Source organism: Petaurus breviceps, unplaced genomic scaffold (assembly GCF_028583685.1).
Source record: "Petaurus breviceps papuanus isolate PSGF00001 unplaced genomic scaffold, PetGlider_PUasm1.0 90654, whole genome shotgun sequence".
In the NCBI taxonomy this organism is placed as follows: Eukaryota; Metazoa; Chordata; class Mammalia; order Diprotodontia; family Petauridae; genus Petaurus; species Petaurus breviceps.
In genome coordinates, this window is record NW_027187301.1 from 153706 (window position 1) to 176621 (window position 22916).

Consider the following 22916-nt stretch of genomic DNA (forward strand, 5'->3'; position numbering starts at 1 on the left):
AAACCTCTCCCCCTCTTTTCAGGATAGTCCCATAACTTGTAAATCCTACTGCTTCATATCCCTCCCTTCTCTTGACTATTATTTTGCTTCAAACCACTGAACTCCATAGAACTTTTTTTTAAAGAGACTCCTACTAGAGATCTCCCACCATCTAAATAAGTCCCCTCCAGTCTTGGGGATATGGGGGAGGGAGAATTTCTGCAGTAGACTAATTTCTTAATATTTATACAATGGTAATGTTGTCATAAAGAACCTGAGGTAGCCCACGTCACAGTTCACAAACCTGCTCCATTTCAGGGAAAAGAAAAATTCCCTTGTTTTGGACAGAAAGACGGAACACATTTTAAATGGACTCTTTGTTTTAATTCACTCATTTAGGCACCTGCCATTACTAGCAAAAATTCCCAACATACACTATGCTTACTAACTTAGGGGAAACAACTTTCTGCTGTGCTTTATATATTTTTTTCCATTCAAATTGGTTTACAAAATATGCTGTATTTTTTGTACTGTCCAATAAAAGGTACATGATTTAAAACAGATCCTATAGAAATGACATGTTATCAGTAATTTACAATTTAAAAAAATCCAGCCACAAAAAAAATGTCAAAGCTAAAAACAAGATTTTGCTACGAATCAGTGCTTCTATCACCCTTCTGAAAGAGAAGTTATTTTTAATGTGATGTAAAGGCAACATTGAAGATTTTTCTTTAAATTAACCACCTAATTTATCCCTAAAATTACAAAGAATCAAAGTCCCTTTACAGGTCAAGTGCAGTAAACTAGATGTTCTTTCAGCACAAAGCAGCACTAGAAGAAGTAACAGTTGCGGATGGAGTGGACTAATTTTTCAGGGGCTGCTCCAAGATTAACATACATACATCAGACGTTATTCATCCAAGAGCACAGACATAAGTACAGACTGGATGTGAAGGAAGCATGTGTCACACTTGGAGCTGATAATGTCCACTGTCTTTGCATCTTTCTGATTTGGATGACTTTTTAAAAACAATTTTTAAGTCAGGTCATGTCAGGTGGCTGCTGTTGCCAGTTGCCAATGGTGAATAGCATCACGATGAGGTATGAAAGCTCTGCACATCCCACACACCCAGCAGGGCCTCCCCACGGATGTAGGGAAGCTCATCAATGGTAACTTTCCAAATGGTTTACTTTGGGGGTGACTATGAATCCCAGAAAACAAGAAAAAAATCCAAAGCTGCATGAAAGGGCATGTTCAGAAAGAGAAGTGAGCAGCTTTCTTTCAGAACCCATTGGCACAGGAAGGGCAACAGCAAGTCTTCTCTGATGGCGTCCCAACGTTGTATCCAGATGGCCAACTAGCACTGAGAAGAAACCATATTCAACTGGTGTTGGCATTAAGCTCCTTAGCTTTTCATCCGAAGGTCCAATCCAAACATGCTGTGGACCAACTGAGGTACTGTCTATCGGTACAGATGGGGGTCATCATGCACGAAGCAGCACCTCACCAACACAGCCAGATGTACATTAGCACTAATTCAAGGACTGCAGTACTAGTAAGGGGATGGAATAAAACCAACAGTGAAGTCATAAGAAGATCCATGCCCCCATTTCAATTAAAATAGTGCTATGTTGAGAAGGTGGTTTGTTGTTTTTTTTTTTTGGTGGGGAGGTGAGGAAGGAGGACATAAGACAGGGAGCTGTGGTCAGAACTATATTTCACAGCTGGAAGAACCATAACACTATCCAGTTTTTCTGGTTATTTCCTTATTATTATTCCTGGTGTTAATATTAAAACAGATTAAAGATGGTCTAAGCTAAAAGAGTTGTGTTTACAGCATGAATGTGTTAAGATCAAGCTGCCTAAGAACAAAAAAATCCTCAAGCAATCTTTAAATGGATGTTTTCTGACAGCCACAGAGAGTGAGAGCACCTAGGGAGAACTTCAATACCTTAAGGACCTTGGTCAGGACCACAAAGCCTGAAACATTTCTTCATTAATGCAGAGACACCGCTTCTAGTCACATTGTGTTCAAGTCTGGGGAGATGTCATGTAGGTTTTAATTCTGGGAGTCCTCATAACAACATTAAAACTGAGCCACTTCCAAATCCTCAAATGTTCATGACCAAAGGGGAGCAACAACCATATATGCCCCTTTATCCCTTTTCCGCTAAGGGTTTCTGCAACCCAGATTGTGGTACTTAAGACTTTCCAGAATAAAAATGTCAATTAATTCTTCATCACTTTTGACAACCAAAAAGCACATTCACCACAGACTGAAGATAAGGGGGCGCTGATGGCTTACTTTAATATCTGAAGAACTGTATGGGGGTGGTGGGGAGTTCATCAATCTCAGTGAGGATTAATGCCAATCTGGCTGGAGAAATTCACCAACTAATCCAAGGGGTAACTGTGGAAGAGCACGAGAAAAGAACTCTGAAGTACACACAATGTGTCTACATCTCCTTTGACTTGCAAGCAAGTTGTGTGGAATAAAAGATAAATGTTAGTATTATCTTTTGTCAGTATAATTTTTTTTCCATTTAAAGGGAACAAAGGGGCAATAATTTTTTTTCCAACAAAGGCAGGGATCCATATTAATATAAATGTTCCCACACAACTCTTGTAAAACGTAAATGCCGATATCCAAAGCCTATGGGTTTTCCATAAGAGGGTGGGCCATTCTGGTTACCCCTTTGTTAAGAGGGCATTCCACCACAAAGAGCCAGAGGTTTTCCAGATGTGTGTAAGAGAGCAGGTGCGCAAGGCAAGCAAATGAGCGCAAACAGTATTATGGAAAACATTGAGAAATTAGCTCCATGAGGGCTGTGGGCTCCACAAGAGGACTTGATCGAGTAGCCTGATCTGACACAGGAACATACAAGAACTTTGCTTCAAAGCTGGAAACCTTCCATGGGAGCCTCACACTGCTGGAAAATGTACTGCTGCTGGTCAAGATCAACTGAAGGTGCAATGCTGCTATCCTCATCCTCTGTTCCAAAGTAATGCTCAATGAGATCAAAGGCCTTCTGGTAGATTTCTTGGTTTTCATGACTCTGTAGGAATTCAATTTTATCCAGACCTGCAAGCATGAAATACACCAAAGATAAATGTGAGGAGAATAGATTATATGAAACTGTATAGCCCCCAAAGCAGTATCTTCACATAGGAATGTTTATACAGCACTTCACATTAAAAATGCTTTTCATCCTTACTCAATCCTCACAGCAATCCTGTGAGGCAGGCACCAGAAGAGGAAATAAGTTTTTATTAATTGATTACTGCGTAACAGGCACTGTTCTAAGTGTTTTACAAATATTCTCTCATTTGAGAAGTATTATTAATCCCATTTTGCAGATGAGAAAACTGCAGCACAGGCATGGTAACCCAAAGTCACACAGCCAGTTAAGTACAGGAGCTAAGATTTGACTCTGAATCCAAAGTTCTTCACCTAAGCAGTCTCTACTAACCTTTATCTAGTAGTTAGTTAAATGTATGAGTTTTACTGCTACAATAAAATACTTATGATCCTAATAACTTAAGAGTATTATTTAGGGGTGGCCAGGTAGCATAGAGAGAAAGAGCACTGGCCCCAGAGTCGGGATGACCTGGGATCAAATCCAGGCTCAGACACTTAGCACCCACCCAGAAACACCTGGCCGTGTAACCTTGAGCAAGTTACTTAACCCCAATTGCTGTGTATCTGAAAATCACAGAACAATAAGTATACTATACACATAGTTCACTTGATGGTAATCACTCTAGGATGCCACCCAACAAAAATCTTAAAATCCATACCTACCACCTGGGAATAGCATACATTTACACAATAGTTTGTAAATGCATCAGCCAGTAAGTAGGTGATTAGATAAAGAAGAAAATGTTCAGTATTACAATCTCTAATTAAGACTTCTGTTTATCATAACACTGTGCTATTGTAGAGACCAGGAAACAAAACCAAAAGTAAGTTTAACAAATGGCCCACAACCAGGCACAATATTTCTAAGTGCTACACACTAACCAATCCTATGCTGATTAGAGGAAAACATCGTAAGTATAAAAGGAAAATTTTTTTAAATTAAATTTTATCAAGCCTATATAACTTTGAAAAGACACATCCAATATCTGAAAGGGCTATCTGCAAAGTATTTGTAATGCATTACAGGTGATATGACATAATATTTCTGGGTTTAAAGAGCTATTCTGTAAGTAATATGGCTCAGAACCTGGTTCTCATGACAGACAGTATACTTAATATCTGGTTAGAACTGTCACAATTATATCAGGAAATCTTAAGGAGCACTCTTTCCTAATTATCATCTTAGGATAGCACAGGATTTAAAGTGGGAAAGGACCCTAGAGACCATCTAGTCCAAAGAAAGTGCATAATGCTAGGATCCTGAAAAGCTTAAAATATAAGAAAGACAATACTTATTATGAGAAACATTAGAAACAAATAGAAACAACAACAAAAAAAGAACTCTATGCATACATCAATAAATGAGTATTTTAACTGTTCTACGTCTTCTACTCCTAGAGGAGATATCAAAGGTCTGAAAGTAAAGTAAGCCTGACAGCTTGAAATTACCAAGTGCCTGGGGTTCTCTTGCCTTCTCAGCAACCCAATTACCAGAGTTTAAAGGAGGTGTCAGATGGGCGGCAAGTGGTAGCTATCAAAGGAACCACAAGTGGTCAGACGCAAAGAGCAGGATGAACTAACTCATAACTATGAAAGATTTCAAGGATAGGGATTGGACCTATGAAATCATAGATCCTAGATGATCCCAGAATAATTTTCTGAAGTGTGAGCAAGAAACTATAGTTAAAAACCTAAGGTGTTCAGGACAGATTCATCATGGAAGTAGGTTCAACTGTCAGAACTCAGAGTTGGCAGATTCTCTTGACTTCCAAATCTTCCCTTCCAGAGGAACAAGGCAAGGCTACATGCACTGGAAGGCAGGTACAGGCTATACAAACACCCATATTTGGTTAAAAAAAGAAACAAAACATGATAGGAAATAAAGGTAGATTACAGAGTTAAGAAGCTAGCCAGGTAGGAAAATATGAAATGTAGTGAAGGTGAGGGCCTCCTTGACTCACATTTAGTTCTTATCCTACTGCAGAAATTCACATCTTAATAATGTTATCAGTCACTAGGCAAGAATACTTGCAATCTGTGTCAAATTTACACATCACAAATGTGGAAAGTGCACCCAGAAAAGATAGCAACAAAAACAATCTCAAGGTCATCTGCTACTAAATGATGTCTTACCATATGCTTCCTCGATCAATGCACAGTAAGGGTTAATGCCATTTCCATTCCTCTTGGCTTCTTGCTCGCCAAGTCTCAGGATGTTTTCTAAGCCATTCAGAGCAACTTGTACAATTTTAGAGTCCATGACTGTGAGGAGATCACAGAGCGGTTTGATGCAACCAAGTTCCACTAGGTACCTATACAACAAAGCAAAAAGCACTTAATTCAAATTAAGAAAGAGCTCAGTTTCTCTAGATCGTGACACCTCTAGATCAACACCTACACAGAGGTGCTCTTCTTAGTTTAACAGAGATAAGAAAAAAGTCACCTGCCTCAGTCATGCTGCTACTTATAAAAGGGCTTTGTTTGGATTCTTAGCAGGAAAAAACCAACTAAAGACTTTTCCCGCTTTCCTTTCATCACTCTGAACTAGCGGGTGGTGCAGGTTGGCGAAACAAATTTGGGGAGGCTGGTGGAAGAGGGAGGTGGAACACAGCTATGGAACTGTCAAAACTAAATAAATGAACAAGTAAATTTAGAAGTCCTCAAGGAGCTTATACTCTCATCAAGGGAGACAACATACAGAATCTATAAAAAAAAATACAAGATAGCATGGGGAGAGAGGGCACTAGCATTTGGAGAGAATCAGGAAAGGTTTCAGGCAGAAGTGGTATTTGAGCTAAATTTTGAATATATAACAAGTGATCTGGATAATTATGCCATCTGACTCTTTCAATGCTTACAATGCAAAATAATAATCAAAAGGTGACACCATCCACCCAGGTACCTAGCAGTAGTGTTTAACATTCGCTGAACTAAAAAATTTTCCACTATGAGCATAGTTATCCCTTACTGTATATTGTGTTCATACTTCAAGACTTCTTCAGTGTTTTACAAGATTGCATACATATAACCTACACAACATTGTTTACTCTCTTAGGGAGGTGAAGGAGAAAGAAAATTTGGAACTCAAAATTTTTAAAAACTGAATATTAAAATGTCTTTATATATGTAAGTGGAAAAAAATACTATTACGAAAAGACTTCTTCACCACATCCATCCAAGATGCTTCCCTTTTTCCTTTCCACCTAGTAACTAAAGTCCCTCAAAAATCTTTTTTTTTGGACCACTCTAGCATTGTAGTTTCTCCCTCCCCTTGAACTTACTCTACTTATTAAGTAAATGACTCATGTGGTTATTAATTCTTATATATCTCCTACATTTCTGTTATTTATCTTTGTTCATTTTATCTTTCAAGTGTTCATGTTTATTTTCTCCTCACAATATTGTAAGGCTCCTTTAGAACAAAGACTTTGTAGTGCTTACAATGCACTGCACATAGAAGATTCTCAATAAATCTTCTGATTGAATTTAATGGGGCATTGACGGAGAAAACATTTAAAAAAAAACCACAACTAGTAAAAGGAAAGGATTTACCAGTGCTATATGGTACAACTGTAATTAACATCTTTGGAAACCAATTTACTAGACCAGGAGAACAGGAGAGCAGTTTCCTTTAAGCAAAGACGTTGACCTTTTTTAGATAGCCGAATGTTCAACCAAGATATAATGCTACAATTCAGAGCTAAAGAAGATTTGTTTTGATCAGAACTCATGGGATGAACTAGCTATATTATAAATATAGCATATAACTGGCTTCATGTCATTTACTTCTGTTCTAAACTCTCAAACTGTGGACTTATTTTAAATCTAAGGAATCTGGAATGACAAAGTCAGGTCAAGACTAAAAATCACAACTTCATTACTAAGACTTAAGGGACTATAAATAAAATTAGATAGGCCTTAGAGACTTAGCAAAGATAAGCTCCATAACCAAGATTAGGAAGGAAAAAGAAAACTGGGAAAGAATTTTTACAACTAGTGTCTCTGATAAAGACCTCATTTCTAAAATATATAGAGAACTACGTCAAATCTACAACAATGCAAGTCATTCCTCAACTGATAAAGTTGTCAAAGGAGATGGACAGGTAGTTTTCAAAGTAAGAAATTAAAGTTATCTGTAGTCATATGAAAAAATGCTCTATAGGGGCGGCTAGGTGGCACAGTGAGGAGAGCACCAGCCCTGGAGTCAGGAGAACCTGAGTTCAAATCCGGCCTTGGACACTTAACACAGAAACTAGCCGTGTGACCTTGGGCAAGTTACTTACCCCCAACTGCCCTCCAAAAAGAAAAAAAAATGCTCTAAACCACTACTGATTAGAGATGCAAATCAAAACAACTCTGAGGCACCACATCACACCTTTCATATTGGCTAACATAACAAAACAGGAAAATGATAAATATTGGAGAGGATGTGGGAAAGTTGGAATACTGATTTATTGTTGGTAGAACTGTGAGGTGATCCAACCATTGGGGAGGGCAATTTGAAACTATGCCCAAAGGGCTATAACTTTGCCCAGCAATACCACTTCTAGGGCTGTACCCCCAAAAAGATCATAAAAATGGGAATAGGACCAATGTGTACAAAAATATTTATAGCAGTTCTTTCTGTGGTGGCTAAGAACTGGAAATTGAGGGGATGCCTATCAACTGGGGAATGGTTGAACATGGAATACCGCTGTGCTACAAGAAATGATGAAGAGGCAGACTTCAGAAAATCCTGAAAAGATTTATATAAACTGATGCTGAGTGAAGTGAGCAGAACCAGGAGAACATTATTCACAAAAACAGCCACAGTGTGTGATAACTGATTTTTAACAGACTTGGCCCTTCTCAGCAATGCAAGGACCTAAAACAATTCCAACGGATTAATGATGGTAAGTGCCATCCACATCCAGAGAAAGAACTGTGGAGGCAGAATTCACAGCAGAGCAGACTTTTTTGTTTTATTTCTTTCTCATGGTCTCTCCCATTCGTTATAATTCTTCTATGTAACATGACTAATGTGAAAATGTGTTTAACAGGAATATATGTGTACAGCCATACCATATTGCATGTTGTCTTCTGGAGAGAGGGGAAGAAAATTTAAAACTTATGGAAGTGAATTGTTGAAAACCAAAAATAAATAAATAATTTTTTTAAAAAAAGATAAGCTTATTATCTTTTCATCCTCTTCCAGACTGACCCAAACCTTTCCCCATAAGTCTCCAGAAAAAGCTGAGCAATCCCTATAGGGCATTCAACTGCATTGATCCCAAACTATGCACTATGAAACCACTAATCCCTTCCTCCTCTCAGGCCTATAAATATGCCAGGGAATGCAGCTCAGTAATGGGTTTGGACCTGGTAGTAGCATTTGCCTAAATATAGCTAGGACACAGTTGAAATGTATATTTAAGTACAGAACTGGTAAGACAATTCCCCCAGAAAGCTAGGGCTGATAATTAAAAATCTTCTTTTCCATTATCCACTGCTAAATGAGCCAACTCATTCATTCCCAAAGACACAAAAGATAGAAACAATGGGTAGAAGGGGTAATTTTTTTAAACTATAAATCACATTCCTATAAGAGTACTTACTTTATCTGTTCAGCAGAACCCCCAGAAGTGGCATTTGTAATAGCCCAAGCAGCTTCTTTTCTTGTCCGAAACTCAGCAGTTTGTAATATGCTAATGAGAGCTGGAAAAATGTTGGCATCTATCACAGTCTACAAGAAAAATAAAAATTGCAACAATAAAGATCAGTGAAGTCTATAGTAAAATTGCTCCTTAATTATAGATCTAACTTTTAATGCCAACTTCATCAACTAATTCCTTATAGCCAAAAACATGATCATCCTTTTTTTCAGTCTTAATCTTCTTCAAACCAATCTATAACATAACACTTTGAAAAAGTATTTTTTTGGTATTCCCAGGGCCTACCTAGCATAGTTTCTCATGTGTAATAGGAACCTACTCAACATTTATTCAATTATACTGGGTGTGACATTTTTCTCTTCTGGTTTTCTTCCTACCTGCCTTATACTTCCTTTTCATTTATTCATTCCTTGTTCTTTCTATCTCTAAATTAGAGAAGAAAAGGGAGGAAACAGCATTTATATAGTGCCTTCTCTATATCAAGGCACTGTGCTAATTCAAGTGCTTTTAACAAATATTATCTCACTTGATTTTCACGTGGTAGTTGCTAATATTGTCCCCATTTTACAGAAGAAAACAGAGATTAAGTGACTTGACTATGGTCACACAGCTAGTGAGCATCTGAGAGAGAATGGATTTGAATTTTCATCTTCCTGACTTCAGGCCCAGTGCTCTATCCACTATTATCACCAGATGTTTACAAATATTTTCCAATCCAAATAGGCTACAAAGTTCAATCCTTTATTCTTTCCCCTTTACTCTCATTCTTGGTGTTGTTGTTCACTCATTCAGTTGTGTCTGACTCTTCATGACCCTGTGGACCACAGTACGCCAATACCATCCATGGGGTTTTCTTAGCAAAGATACTGGAATGTTTGCCATTTCCTTCTCCAGTGGTCTTTCACTCTATTGCCACTTATTTGATTATCATCTCTATTTGTTTTGATGATTCCCAAACTTGTATCTGCTTCCCTAGATTCTTACATTATTTTGAACACCTTATAAAATGTCTCTACAGTCATGTCAAAACTATTATCTATTCCTTTCCATAAAGGAAAGTAGCAATGGAAAGCTTGAAAAATCTTGACCTCCAGGGATGACAAGGTACCCAGTGAGATAATCCCCAAAGGAAATATAGGAAGCTGGAGTTTTAAAGATCAGAAGGCTTCATTATCAAGTGAATGTAGATCTAGTCTCAGAGCAGAACTATAAAAATTTGGTCTTGTCTAATGCCTAACAAATATATAGCCTCTTGGCCAATGGTCAGTACTTTTCAAAAGTTACTGGGCTCTCTTTCCTTGGCAAGTGAGAAAAAGGGAGGCTTAATAAGAAGAACTGAAAATGTCCCCTTTTCAAAGACAATACTCATACCCTCTCAATACAAATACATACTTCTCTACCGATTAAAAATTACTTTGTGTTAACAAGTTCTTTTTCTAATCCCCTTCAAAGCTCCAGAAGATTGAGAAAGGAACAAAGAAAAGGATATAGGAATAGGTAAAAGGTAAAGTTTGCTAATTTTACATCCTTACTTAGGACTAAAGTGATCAGAACTAACTGAATACCACTGAATATTACCTACTATGCCACACTTAGTAAGGAATAACAGCCCTCCTGTAGTTATCTGCTCTTAATTCTAATTGTTGTCTAAGAATCTCTCCTTCTCTCTGGATTTTTTCTTCCCTTCATCTTTCCTGAGCTGGACTACATTTGACCTGTCTTATCTTCAACCCAATGCTGAAATACTATCTGAATACAGGAGGCAAAAGTAAGATATCAATTTATAAAATGATTCAAAATTCTGAGTAAACTGGTCTCAACACAGATCCACTGAAGAAAAGATATTTTACTTGGGAAAAATAAAGGCAAACTTTAAAGTATCACAAAGCATCTGGAAGAAATTGGTAAGTACAAAAATGGGTAATAAAGGGAGAAAAAGTTGAACCTAAGAATGAATTTCAGAAGATTTAATGTGTATCACCAAATAAGAACTAGAAAATGGGATGAGACTATAAAGGTCTTCAGTACAAGAATGAACAGAAACATGTTATGTTTATTGTTAGTACTAACAGAAAAACAATTATATGAATCTGGACGGAAGCTGTAAAGGTGACTTCTCTGTTATTACCTGGATCTGAGCCCTGTTTCCAGCTGTGATGTTAGATATTGTCCAACAGGCTTCTTTTTTGATAGATTCCTTTGGGCTACTGAGTAAATGCAATAAACTCTGCAGGGCTGAGCAATTCAAAATTACCTGACAAAAAGGTAGTTTGAAAATATTTTTTATTATAGTAATACAAATACAAGGAACCTCTTAATTTTAGCACTAACATGGGTGAAATTAGATTTAGGCAAGTTAACTTCTCCTCATTTAGTTTTAGATAATGCTCTTAAAACCAAATATTTCTTCAAACTTTGAATATTTTGAAGCTTTGAATATTAATTATTTCACTGTAACATATTCTCTATTGTTAAAAGATATACTTTTTTTTGTAATATAAAATCTACCATAAATCAATCTTCACTCTACCCAAAATTCACAAACATGGATTTTATATTATGTGAAATTGGAATGCCCTTGAGCATGCTGGAAAACAATATTTATAATTAATATATGAATTAACAATTGGGAACAAGTCATCTACCCACCCTTTGCATATCAAAACAGAATACAACTGGATAGATAACTTGAGTGGTCAGAAAAGTTAGACCATTTTTTTCACATGTATGGTCAGTAATTTGATGAAGGAAAAGTAACCCACAAACCAATCAATCATTATTCAATGAGCACCTAGCACACGCACTGCATTATGCTATACTAGGGGTAGGAAACCTGCAGCCTTAAGGCCCCAAGTGTGACCCTTTGACTGAATCCAAACTTTTAAGAACAAATCTCCTTAATAAAAGGATTTGCTCTGTAAAACTTGAACTTAGTCAAAAGGCTGTACCCAAGAACCTACAAGGCCACATGTGGCCTCAAGGCTGCAGGATTCCCCCCACCCCTATGCTAGGCTAATGTTGGTAGGCAGGAATGCATAAAACTACATTAAAACACAGTCTCTCCTCTCAAATAATTTACAAAGTGTACATGAAAAGTTAAACAGAAATACAAAAGTTACAAAGCAGCAAACATTCTGAGGAGTGGTCAGAGAAAAAGCAGAAAAGGCAGTATTTATAGCACCAGGGGATTTCAGAACTGGAAAATACTTCAAGAGATTAGTCCAATTCACTGATTTTATAGAGAAAATTAAGGCATCCAACAGGTAAAGTAACTTGCTCAATGTCATAAAGCACATAGTAGGTTCAGGATTCAAACCTAGGCCTAATTCCCAATCTTGTGTTCCTTCCATTATAATTTGCTGCCTCTAGGCTTTGAATATGAATACGATTTCATAAGAGGGAAGGCATTCTATAAAGTGTGAAAGACTGAACAAAGGCAGGGACATAGGAAAGTGCAGTGTTTTCAAAACATACTGATCAAACTGACTACAAAAGAGGGTTTTTGTAAGGGCATACTGGAAGATAAGGTAGAATGACACTAAATCATGCAATGCTGTGAAAGCTAATTTAAGGAATGCCACTTGGGAGGGGAAGACTGAAGATAATGGAGAAAAAGGAAATGATGCTGCCATAACCATCTGAGGTACATAATGAATGCTTTTAGCTTAAAAGAGAGGCTGGCTACACAGAGACTGGCTTATGCAGGAACCAAGAAGAGCAAGAGATGTAGGCCATCAAAACAGAATTATTAGATATAATGGAAGAAAGTCACTATCTGCACTAAAACTTCAACATAATAAACAATGAAGGAAAAATGCTGGACATCATTACTACAATAGCATAGAATTCATCATACACAACATTTGTGTAAATGTTGTACACAAAAAAGTAACCTTTACTCCTTTCTCCCAGTAGAATATAATAAGATCCTTGAGGGATAGAACTGTTTCATTTTTTGCCTTTGCTTCCCCAGTGCTTAGCATAGTGTTTCAAATAAACAGTGGGTATATAATTAATTCTCATTAAAATTGGAAGTTTATGTGACTAAGTGTACTGTAACTACTTGATCATACCTGTGTCTGAACATCATCACCTGTAACAATGTTTCCTACGGCCCGTAAAGCAGGAGAAACCACCTTGTAGTCATTATGCCTGCAATTATAATAAGATTTAGTTTTCATGACAATTTATTTAATATGATCCACCCACTAATATCTTATATTATGCTATCAATGGAATTAAGATTACCTTTGCTCCTGAAAGATATGTCAAAGTAGTTCAGGTTCTAGCACTCCCTACCAACCTGGAAAGGCTGAAATTACAGACCCAAAAGATGTGTGGCCCAACATACATCTTTTGGCCTGTCTGAGGACTAGTCTAGCATTAAAAGGATCAGAATTTAAGAATATCTTGAAGGATCAAGTTGCATCAATTGACACTTCACATATGACAAAGAAAATAGTAAGATGAAAATTTTTATTTCAAAGACAAATTATAATATCTGCTTTTAAGTGTATTTAAAATACATTTGCACAGATAGAAGAAACTGCAGTAAAGCTGTTTTACTGCTAGCTAAGTGGAGAGAGGCTCATCACCAGATAAGCAAACTTTTTTTGGCCCCAATTACTTATGAAAATGCTAAGGTATGGAGGGGTTATTATCTGTGTTGAAGGAGAATCTCTAACAAGACCACACATTTTCTGAAGGGGTAGGAGTCTACCCCTTTGTTATTTTTCTTAGGGCTCAATTCCCTAAAACAATATTCACACTGTGGGGATTAGAACTAGAAGAGTACTTTAGGTCACTCCATGGGCCATGATGAATGGTTATGCCACATGGGCTTCAGATTCTCCATCTATAAAATGAGGTAACTGGAATAGATAATCTCGAAGGGTCAGTTCTAGCTCTGCATCCTAGTCTCTTGGCTATCTTAATATTTGAAAAAGCTATCATTTCTCTCAATAGCCTATTCCAGGTGTTTTAATAACTTGAGTGCAGTTCTTCCTTATAATTAAAAATCTTCATGCTTTAATTTAAACTTATTTCCTCCAATTTAGTCTTCCAGAGACCTGATTAACATTCTACTCATAAAAATTGTTTTAAGACAGCAACTGAATTGCCTCAACATTCTCTTCTTCAGAGAACCCTGATTCTGTGAATCTCTCGTTATTTATTTTTCCATTCATTTAATCATATTTATTGCCCTTTTAAAAGTATATGGGGAAAAAAAAAGATTATATTGTGTTTGAATTCTCCACTATAGGATATAAAATGAAAGGCTATCTTAGTTCCTGTCCTTTGAGCATTATAGAGTGAGTGAGAGTGTGTGTGTGTGTGTGTGTGTGTGTGTGTGTGTGTGTACATACACAATAGCACTGTGTTGTTTCCATGCAGCTTGTGGTCAACTGTGATTGACAGATCTTTTTTTTCTCTACCTTCCTCCATTCTACAACTGTATTCTTGTCTTTGTTCTCATCTTGCCCTTATTCCTACTAAATTTCATAATGCCTTGCAGGGCCATTTCTTAACTGTTTAAGTCAAGAGTATCAGCAGCCTCACCTAACCTAGATCATCTATAAATAAAAAAAAACACATTTTTCAAATTCAGGTGATCAATAAAAACAGCAAAAAATAAAAACAACGAATAGAAATTACTGCAATACATTCTTTATGTCACACAAATTATTAAAAGTATCATAAAACAGCTTAAGACAGAAATAAGATCTAATATTACTTATCAATCATAACATCAAGGGAACTATACAAATGTAAGGATTAAACAAAAAGTGTGAGATAAAGAAAGCATATGTTCACTTTTTAGTGGTACCATAGAGGGTGACTTTGTATGCTATATATAGTCTGAAGTCCTGACAAAGTAACAATAACTAAATGGGTCTAAACAAGGAATAAATACTATTGAGGTTGCTGGGTTATATGGGTAGTACACATGAAATTTACAGTCTCTCCTCCTTCTGTAAAAGCAGATTTGGGGGTTGCTTTTGCTTAAAAACTTTCAGTTCAGTCATAGTTCTTCATCAACCAAGCAGGAACATATATAGGGAACATAAGCATGCCATTGACACAGGGGATAAGGAATGAAATGCTATTATAAGCAAGCACTTTCTCTGAAACATACCAGGAACACTGAGAGATTAAGTGACTTGCCCATGCACACCATTATGCATGATCATATACAGGGTAATCCAAAAGTCTTAGTGTAGTCTTAAGTTTTAATAAATTTAAAACTGACCTAAGGCTTGGGATACCTACATGGGTAAGAAGTGGGACCCAGGTCCACCTGGCTCCCGGACCTCTAATATATGGCCATGAAAATTTAGAATGAACACCTGAAATGATAGTCTGATAATGAAATCATTAGTTACAGAAAAAACTAGGCATCTCTGAAGGTATGTTTCATGCTGAATTCTTACATGGGGAAAAGTGTGGGAAAGTATTCTTTTCTTTTTCACTTGATTTTTCCCACATGGGTGGTTGATTCAACAGAATCATCACTTCTGAAAAACCACTGTCACCTGAACCTAGCCTTATAACATTCTTAGGAGGAAAAGATTAAGTACCAGCTGTTAGAAGAAAGAAATATTTAGAGTAAAAAGAGAGCTAAAAATAGTAATCACTTTGAATATCCTGCTCTCCCTGAAAATCAAAATCTTTCAGAGATCCAGGTAAATAAGAGCAAAAAATATTCCCTAACAAAACTACATTAGTGATGTTGGTTATTTTAAAATGACAGTTGTTGGAATCTTCTGATATCAGCTTATAATTCTCTCCCACCTTCTACTGATCTTTGAAATCTTCAGGAAGGGAAACAGCATGTCAGAGCTATAACATCACTGGTGGTGGCTAGAGAGTACACTTCTCCCTCTGTGTTCTTTTGGGGGATGGCATACCTCTGCCTCCCTGAATAATTAGCCTGGGTCCATAAAATATTGCCCTAGGGCACAGAAGCAGGTAGCAGTCCTCTTTTTGACCCTACATCCTACTAAAGGCAAAAGATAAGGGCTTAAAGGTTGTAACCATGAACAACCCAGGGATGGAGCACACATACAAACAAGGCAAACGAGAGACACCCTCCCCCCTGAAGTAGTAACACATAAGTACCTGCAAACAAATAAAACTTGTGAGCACTAATTAGAAGACTAATAGACAGAAACAAAACGACAGATATTAAGTTCTTACATCAGTAGCTCCACTAGTCTCCTACATACTCCGGCATCAATTACTGCTTGAATTTTATCATTGGGTCCATCTGATAGATATGATAATGCCCAGCATGCGTCGGCTAGTACATCGGTGTCATTAACAAACAGCAACCAAGAAAGTACATTCAGACAGGGGGAAACCTGCAAAAAGAAGATGACATGAGGTGTGAAAATTAAGTCAAGCTCAAGTGTAAGCCAAAAGGAGGAAAATATTTAAGAAAGCAAACAGGGATGTACCTGATGATCTATTGGGCAAACCGCACCTGTGTAGTCTTAGACTTATAAGAAGCAGAAGCTATGGCCTTTTTCCCCTTGAACATGCTGCCTAGTATACTAGCACTGTTTAGTTTGCCTTATGGAAGCAGAAAAGAATTATGTAGTGAAGACTCATAATGACCTTAGTGCCATTCTAGAAAAGCCAAACTATTTAAAGACTCAAATTTCTGAAAATGCTTCAGTGAAGATTAGAGTTAAGAAACCTTACATTTTGGTTACTTTCCTTACAAAAGAGGAAAACAAAAAACCCAATAATTTCTAAGGTTTCTAATTTAGAACCTTGACGTAATAGTTAAATTCACTTAACAAAACACAAATCTAGCCAAAGGCAAAGGAGAAGCTCTCAATTTTCCTTACCAATAAGTAACAGTACAAAATATTTTAAAATAATTTTTAAAATGTGGGTCACAAAAAAAAAAATCAGTATTCCTCTTTCAGAGCTGAAATTGGTCTTTCCTTTATGTATTTTTTTCTGCAATTCCCAATTTTTCATGAATATATATACCTTTGCAAAATCTGGAGATGGATTTTTCCCTCTGCAGAGATTAGACAAGGCCCACACAGCATTCCGAGTCATGGTCAAACGGTTCTGCTTTGAAAGTAGCCTACAGGAACATAAAAAATTAAAATGTAATTCTTGGTCAAGTGGGGGCAGGGAAACTTTTGCTGCTATTGAGTAATAAATAAAATCTGCTTCTCTACAACAGCAAAATCTTGTTAATTTGAACTATATTAATTCAGAATTTTGACCCCTACTTCAGGATCAGAGTGAAATAATAACCATCATCACCGTCATTATTTTAACAACAATTACTACAACTACTGTCTGACACATTGCACTTCTTAAAATTTACAAAAACATTTTATAAACATTCTCATTTCATCCATAACCTTGTGAAGTAGTTGCCACAATCCCCATTTATATAGATGAGGAAGCTGAGCTTAAAGAAGTGAAGTGACCTCCCCTGGTCAAAGAATCAGCAGCAAATGACACAGACCTAGCTCTTTCCACTATCCCGTTATGCCTCAACTACAAAGTAGGGAACCTGAAGTCACTCCCAGAGCTCAGGTGAACCGTGGGCGCACAGAGAGGTTTTCCTTCCACCAAAACTTCGAACTCAAGCATGAAGGACAGATACTCACTGCAATAGAGGGGGGAGAATGTTGCAGTCTAACACATAGTCCCTACACATGGTGCTGTCTCCAGCGATATTACCAAGAGCCCAGACTGCCTGTGAAAGAAGGACTGGTTAGTCAAGAGTTTCACAATAGATCAATTCCATCTTAATAAGAGGTAGATGCTACCATTACCTATTAATGTATCGCTCCTATGTTAGCCACCTATTACATTATATCTAAAAATACATGATGACATTCATTTCATGACTAGCAAGTGGAAGACAGAAGGGCCTGGCGTGCTATGGTCCATGGGGTCACGAAGAGTCGGACACGACTGAACAACAACAACAACAAAGTGGATCTGATGACAAAGATTCACATTTCTAGGGGGAAAGAAGAAGGAAGGAAACAAACAAGAATAGATTGAGCACTTTCTATGTGCCAGGCATTGTACCAAGCACTGGGGATACAGATACAAGCAAAAAGACAGTTCGTGATTCAAGAAGTTTACATTCTATTAGGGAAAGATAACACACAAAATGGAAATGAAAAGCAGAAATGGGAGATGGAGGGAGCAATATTAATTATCCTACAGTGTGAATTAGTCTATATTAGTACCATATTGTCAAAGGGTACCAATAAAGAACACGTTCCTTGTTTCTGTTAATAATCAATAAACTTTTTCAGAAAATATACTTTGTAATGGGACTAAAGTTGTTAAGAAGTGTCTGTTTTGTCAAAACTATTTAAATTCTGAAAAAATATCTTTTAAGATATGCATTAAGGAGATAGCTAAAATTGATAGTATTCAACCATTTTTATTACTTGAATTGATCATATGGCCTAAAACCTGAAGCAATCTTAATTTTTTTTAAAGTACACTTTTAATGTGTCTTCTCAAATTCAAAACAGGATACCACTTACCTAGTCTCTCTTCCTTCCCTTTTGTCTCAGAGGAAAAAAATATCCCAACATTTAAGGTTAATTCCACATCCTCTTATCCTTGATCTATCTTTTCCCCTGCCTCCCCCTCAGAAACTTGATTCAGCATTCACTTCTTTCTTGTGACATTTTTATTACACATCATGCAATGGCTCAGCACTCTTGTCCCTTTCAAAGTCAAAGTTCTTGGAAAAATAGTCTATGCTTCATATGAAATGATGAAGAACAAAGGAAGCATAACTGGAACTAAAAGAGAAATAATGACATGAGCTAAAAAGAAACTGAACTAAGCCTAATACAATGTCCAATATCATGGTCCTGTAGAACAGATGATGAAATCATCTCGCTAAAGATGAAGGGCGTTTTTAAGTATAATATATTGCATATACATAGTTGATTACTTTTGTCTAATTGTTTTTCTGTTAAAAGGGAGGGAGAAATCGATGGAAGGAGGTGACAGTGATATAGAAGGAAAAAAGCACCGAATAAGACATTTTCTTTTTTTTTTTTTTTAAAGAAATCGGGGTTAAGTAACTTGCTCAAGGTTACACGGCCAGTTATTTTTGTGTGGGTGCCGAATATCTGAGGTCAGAACCGATCCCAGGTCTCCCAATGCTGGGGCCGGCGCTCTTACTCACTGTACCATCTGGCCCCAAGACATTTTCTTAAAAAAAAAAAAACAGCAATCTAAAGTTCATGCCTTCATTTCTTTACCATTCAACTCTACTAGCTTTCCTCCCCTTCCTTCTGCTACCAATTATCAAATCCAAATTAGCTCTGCCCCCTTTTAACTTATTTTTATTTCTTTTGTCTTCCCATCAGATTCATCTCCAAACCTATTCCATCTCTTTTCCTACCCAGTAAGTCTTGTAACTATGGTTTAAAGAAAGGAAAGAAAGCTCAACAAAACCAACATTTCCACTGAATCCAATTGTGACTTTTCAACTTATGTCATCTTTTCCAATTTGCAGCATTTCTCTTGTGATTAACTTTTGGAAGCAATCTTTCCCAGAGTTCAATTCCCTAACTTTGGTCATCTTTCCCTCATTTTCCAACCATATCTTTACTCCTTTGCTAGTAACTTGGCCTCTTCTGAACTCTTTAAATGTTCTCTAAGGTACTGTCTAAAGGGTATCCCTCCAACTAATTTACTTTTTCACAAGGACAAGAAACAAGTCAAAAAACTAAATTTAATCCTTATGACTGTACGATTTTTCCCCAACTCACTATCATTTTCCATTTTTTTTTTTTAAAGCAATCGGGGTTAAGTAACTTGCTCAAGGTACACGGCCAGTTATTTCTGGGTGTGGTGCTAAGTATCTGAGACCGGATTTGATCCCCAGGTCATCCTGACACTGGGGCCGGTGCTTTCACTTGCTGAGCCACCTGGCCACCCCGACACCCATTTTCCACTTTTATTAGTGGGACCACCAGTAACCCAGACAACCAGGTTTGAAATCTTTGATTAATCCTTGTCCATCACCTCCCACATCCAATCAGTTGTCAAGCACTGCCAGACCTTCCCGTGTCATCTACCTAGAATCCCTACTCTCTTTCTCAGTCACCATTCTAGTAAAGGTCCTTATTCAGCAGAACTACTTACCTTCTTGATTCCCTCTCCTTCTAATAAATTACACCATTTCCAGATTCAGCATTCTAATACATAGATTTGGTCATTTTGCTCCTCTGCTCAAAACTCTTCAAGGACTCCAAATGAGCAAAATCAAACCTTCTCAGTAGGAGGACTTAAAACATTCAAGATACTTCATCACCCAACTCATGGCACTTGCGCCAGCTGAGCTGACTCCCATATGCCTGGAACTCTTTCCTCCTCATTATCTTTGCCTCCTGGTTTTCTTCAAGTCTCAGAAATAAGATCTGCTACACGAAGCCTTTCATAGTCATCCTTAATTATAGTGCTTTCCCTCTGAGACTATCCACAATTCAACCTGTCTATACCTTGCTTGTACATAGTTGTTAGTTGTTCGAATATGAGCTCCTTGAGAGCAGAGACTATTTTTCTTTGTATCTACATTAAAATATGCCAGACGTTCTTAACTAGAGGGACTAGTTACTCCTCAAAGAACCAAGCTATGACAATTAACAGAGTGTATTTTTTTAATCCATAAGAAGGATGAAAATTTTTATTTCAAAGTAGAATTATAATATTTTTGTATCAATTAATGCTCTTGGTCCTTCTAATTTTATAAAAGATTAAAATTTTTTTGTAAGGCCTGTTAATTCTGTAAAGGTCCTCTCTCCCTCTCTCTCTTTAATTCTATACAGGTACTCTGCATACATTTCTGTATATAATTCTTCATAAGTACTCAATTCTATGTAGTATAGTTACTATACATAAAAACAATGAATATGACAGCATTTTTTTTCTGAATTGACAGCCAAACAATCTGTGCTATGTTTCATGAAATTTTTCACTCAAAAGAATTCACAGGGGTGGTTAGGTGGCACAGTGAATAGAGCACGGACCCTGGAGTCAGGAGGACTTGAGACACTTAACACACAAAAAAACTAGCCGTGTGACCTTGGGCAAGTCACTTAACCTCAATTGCCCTACCTTCCCCCCTCCAAAAAAAAAAAAAAAAGAGAGGAAGAAAGAAAAAATTCACAGTATCTACATTCCAGACCTGGAAAGAGCTTTGTTGCATCAAATTGGTCAACATAGTATCATTCACTCCAAATGTACTTTTTCTAAGGTCCAAGTTTTCATTTCAGCTAATAGTAGATTTATAAAACACCCTCCTCTGAGAAATCATGGATTGATGTGGATTTTGTTTATAAAATCTTATTTAAATAAGGCTGAAGAGAAAATTTATTCCAGTACTAAAGTCTGGTGTTTTTTTTTTTTACTAGACAATTTTAATTCTCTTTTATATTTGTTTCTTTACCTGCTCCTGCACATCTTCAAATTCTGAGCTGAGCAGCTCTATGAAGATTGGCACAGCTCCTGCTTGAATCACAATTCGAGTCTGAAGGGAATTTCCTGAAGCAATATTTGTCAGCACCCAAGCTGATTCAAACTATGAAAATAAAAATAATTTTTCATTTGTATAGTTTACAGCTTACATAACATGAAGAATACTCAAGAGTTTCTCTACAGAGAAGTGAGAATAAGATAACATTATTAACAGTAGTTTTCAGCATGTGAAGGGCATCATAACAGAGAAAATGAAATTTTAAAATTAAGTATTCACAAACTAAAGGAATATTTTATATGGCCTTTCATACCACTTCAGTAAGTCACCAACTATAATACTTCTGGGCCATACCATCTGATCTGACACTATGCCGTCTGGCCCACCAGCATTTTCTACTCACCCTGAGGTTGACCCTTCCTATATGTGTCGTCTCCTCCAATTAGAATGTTAGCTCCATGACAGAAAGGACTGTCCTCTTTTTCATATTCCCCACACTTAGTACAGTCCTTGGCATATATAAGTGCTTAATAAATGCCTTTTCATTCAGGCAACATACAGAATGACTAACTTTAGATTAAGAAGGAGTTAAAGATAAATCAAAAACAAATAAATGAGCAAGGACTTTTGGGAGGGGATGTCAGTATAAAAGTTTAAAGCAAAGGTGGTGAGAAAAAAAACATAAAATGATAGGTAGAATAAAGATTAAAAATAATAGAAATGACAGAGGAAGAAAAGCATGGCCTTCCAGTAATGACAAGGTTCTGAAACATAAGGTATAAGAATTAATAAGTTAAGACAATAGCATATTGGATAAATTGTTTCAGGAAAAACTCCTGGTCTAGATGGATTTGCAGAAGAATTCTTTCAAACTTTAAAGAACAATAACTATACTACACAAATTATTCCTCAAAATTGAGAACACTTGACCAAAAATCCTTTCCATGAAATAAATATAATCCTAATATCTAAATCAAGGAAAGACAAGGCAACAAAAGAGAACTAAAGATCACATTATTAATTAGTAGCAATTCAAAAATTTTAAATAAAATCTTGGCAAAAAGATTATAGCTTCTTACCCAAACAAGCAATTGGATTTATACCAAGGATACAAGGATGGTTCAAAATTAGGAAAACAACAAATTAATCGCATTAAAAACAACCATCCAAAACCACAATTATCTCAAGATATACAGAAAAGGCCTATGACAAAGTTCAACATATATTTATACTAAAAAACCTAAAATCAATTAAGTCACTAAGTATGTATTAAGTGTCCACTAAATGGCAGACACTATGCAATACAGATATAAAGTTAAGTTTTAAAAATATATTGATAACAAAGTACCTAACTAGAACCCAAAGCTATACTGTATGCAATGGCAAAATGGCTTTCCCAATAAATACGAGTAAAGAAATAAGGTCTCCTTTCCCAGCTATTATTTGACACAGTTCTAAAAAAAGAAAACAAAGGCATAAAGAGAGGCAAAGAGAAGACAAAGCTATCTTTTTGCTGATAACATCATAGTTTATTTATAAAATACTAAGTAATCTATTATATTTGTAAGCTTGTTTTCACTGAGTGTAAAAGGCTATTCCTGCCTGGATCCAACCATTTCATTATCATATTTGTCCATGTTTGGGAAGCATATTTAT

At 36.6% G+C, this 22916-nt stretch overlaps 1 protein-coding gene across 2 annotated transcripts in view; it reads right to left on the reverse strand.

Annotated features, from left to right (window-relative positions):
• Positions 1-341: 341 nt before the first annotated feature.
• KPNA1 (karyopherin subunit alpha 1) overlaps positions 342-22916 on the reverse strand; it is a 92001-nt gene continuing 69426 nt past the window's right edge. For both annotated transcript variants that reach the window (XM_069064922.1, XM_069064923.1), the window contains exons 6-14: positions 21234-21365; positions 17410-17498; positions 16772-16871; positions 15968-16131; positions 12844-12922; positions 10899-11024; positions 8714-8841; positions 5253-5431; positions 342-3062 (exon numbers count right to left, since the gene is read on the reverse strand). In XM_069064922.1, the coding sequence (XP_068921023.1) occupies positions 2875-3062; positions 5253-5431; positions 8714-8841; positions 10899-11024; positions 12844-12922; positions 15968-16131; positions 16772-16871; positions 17410-17498; positions 21234-21365 (1185 nt within the window). In that variant the 3' untranslated portion in view covers positions 342-2874. The remainder of the gene's footprint in view (positions 3063-5252; positions 5432-8713; positions 8842-10898; positions 11025-12843; positions 12923-15967; positions 16132-16771; positions 16872-17409; positions 17499-21233; positions 21366-22916) is intronic.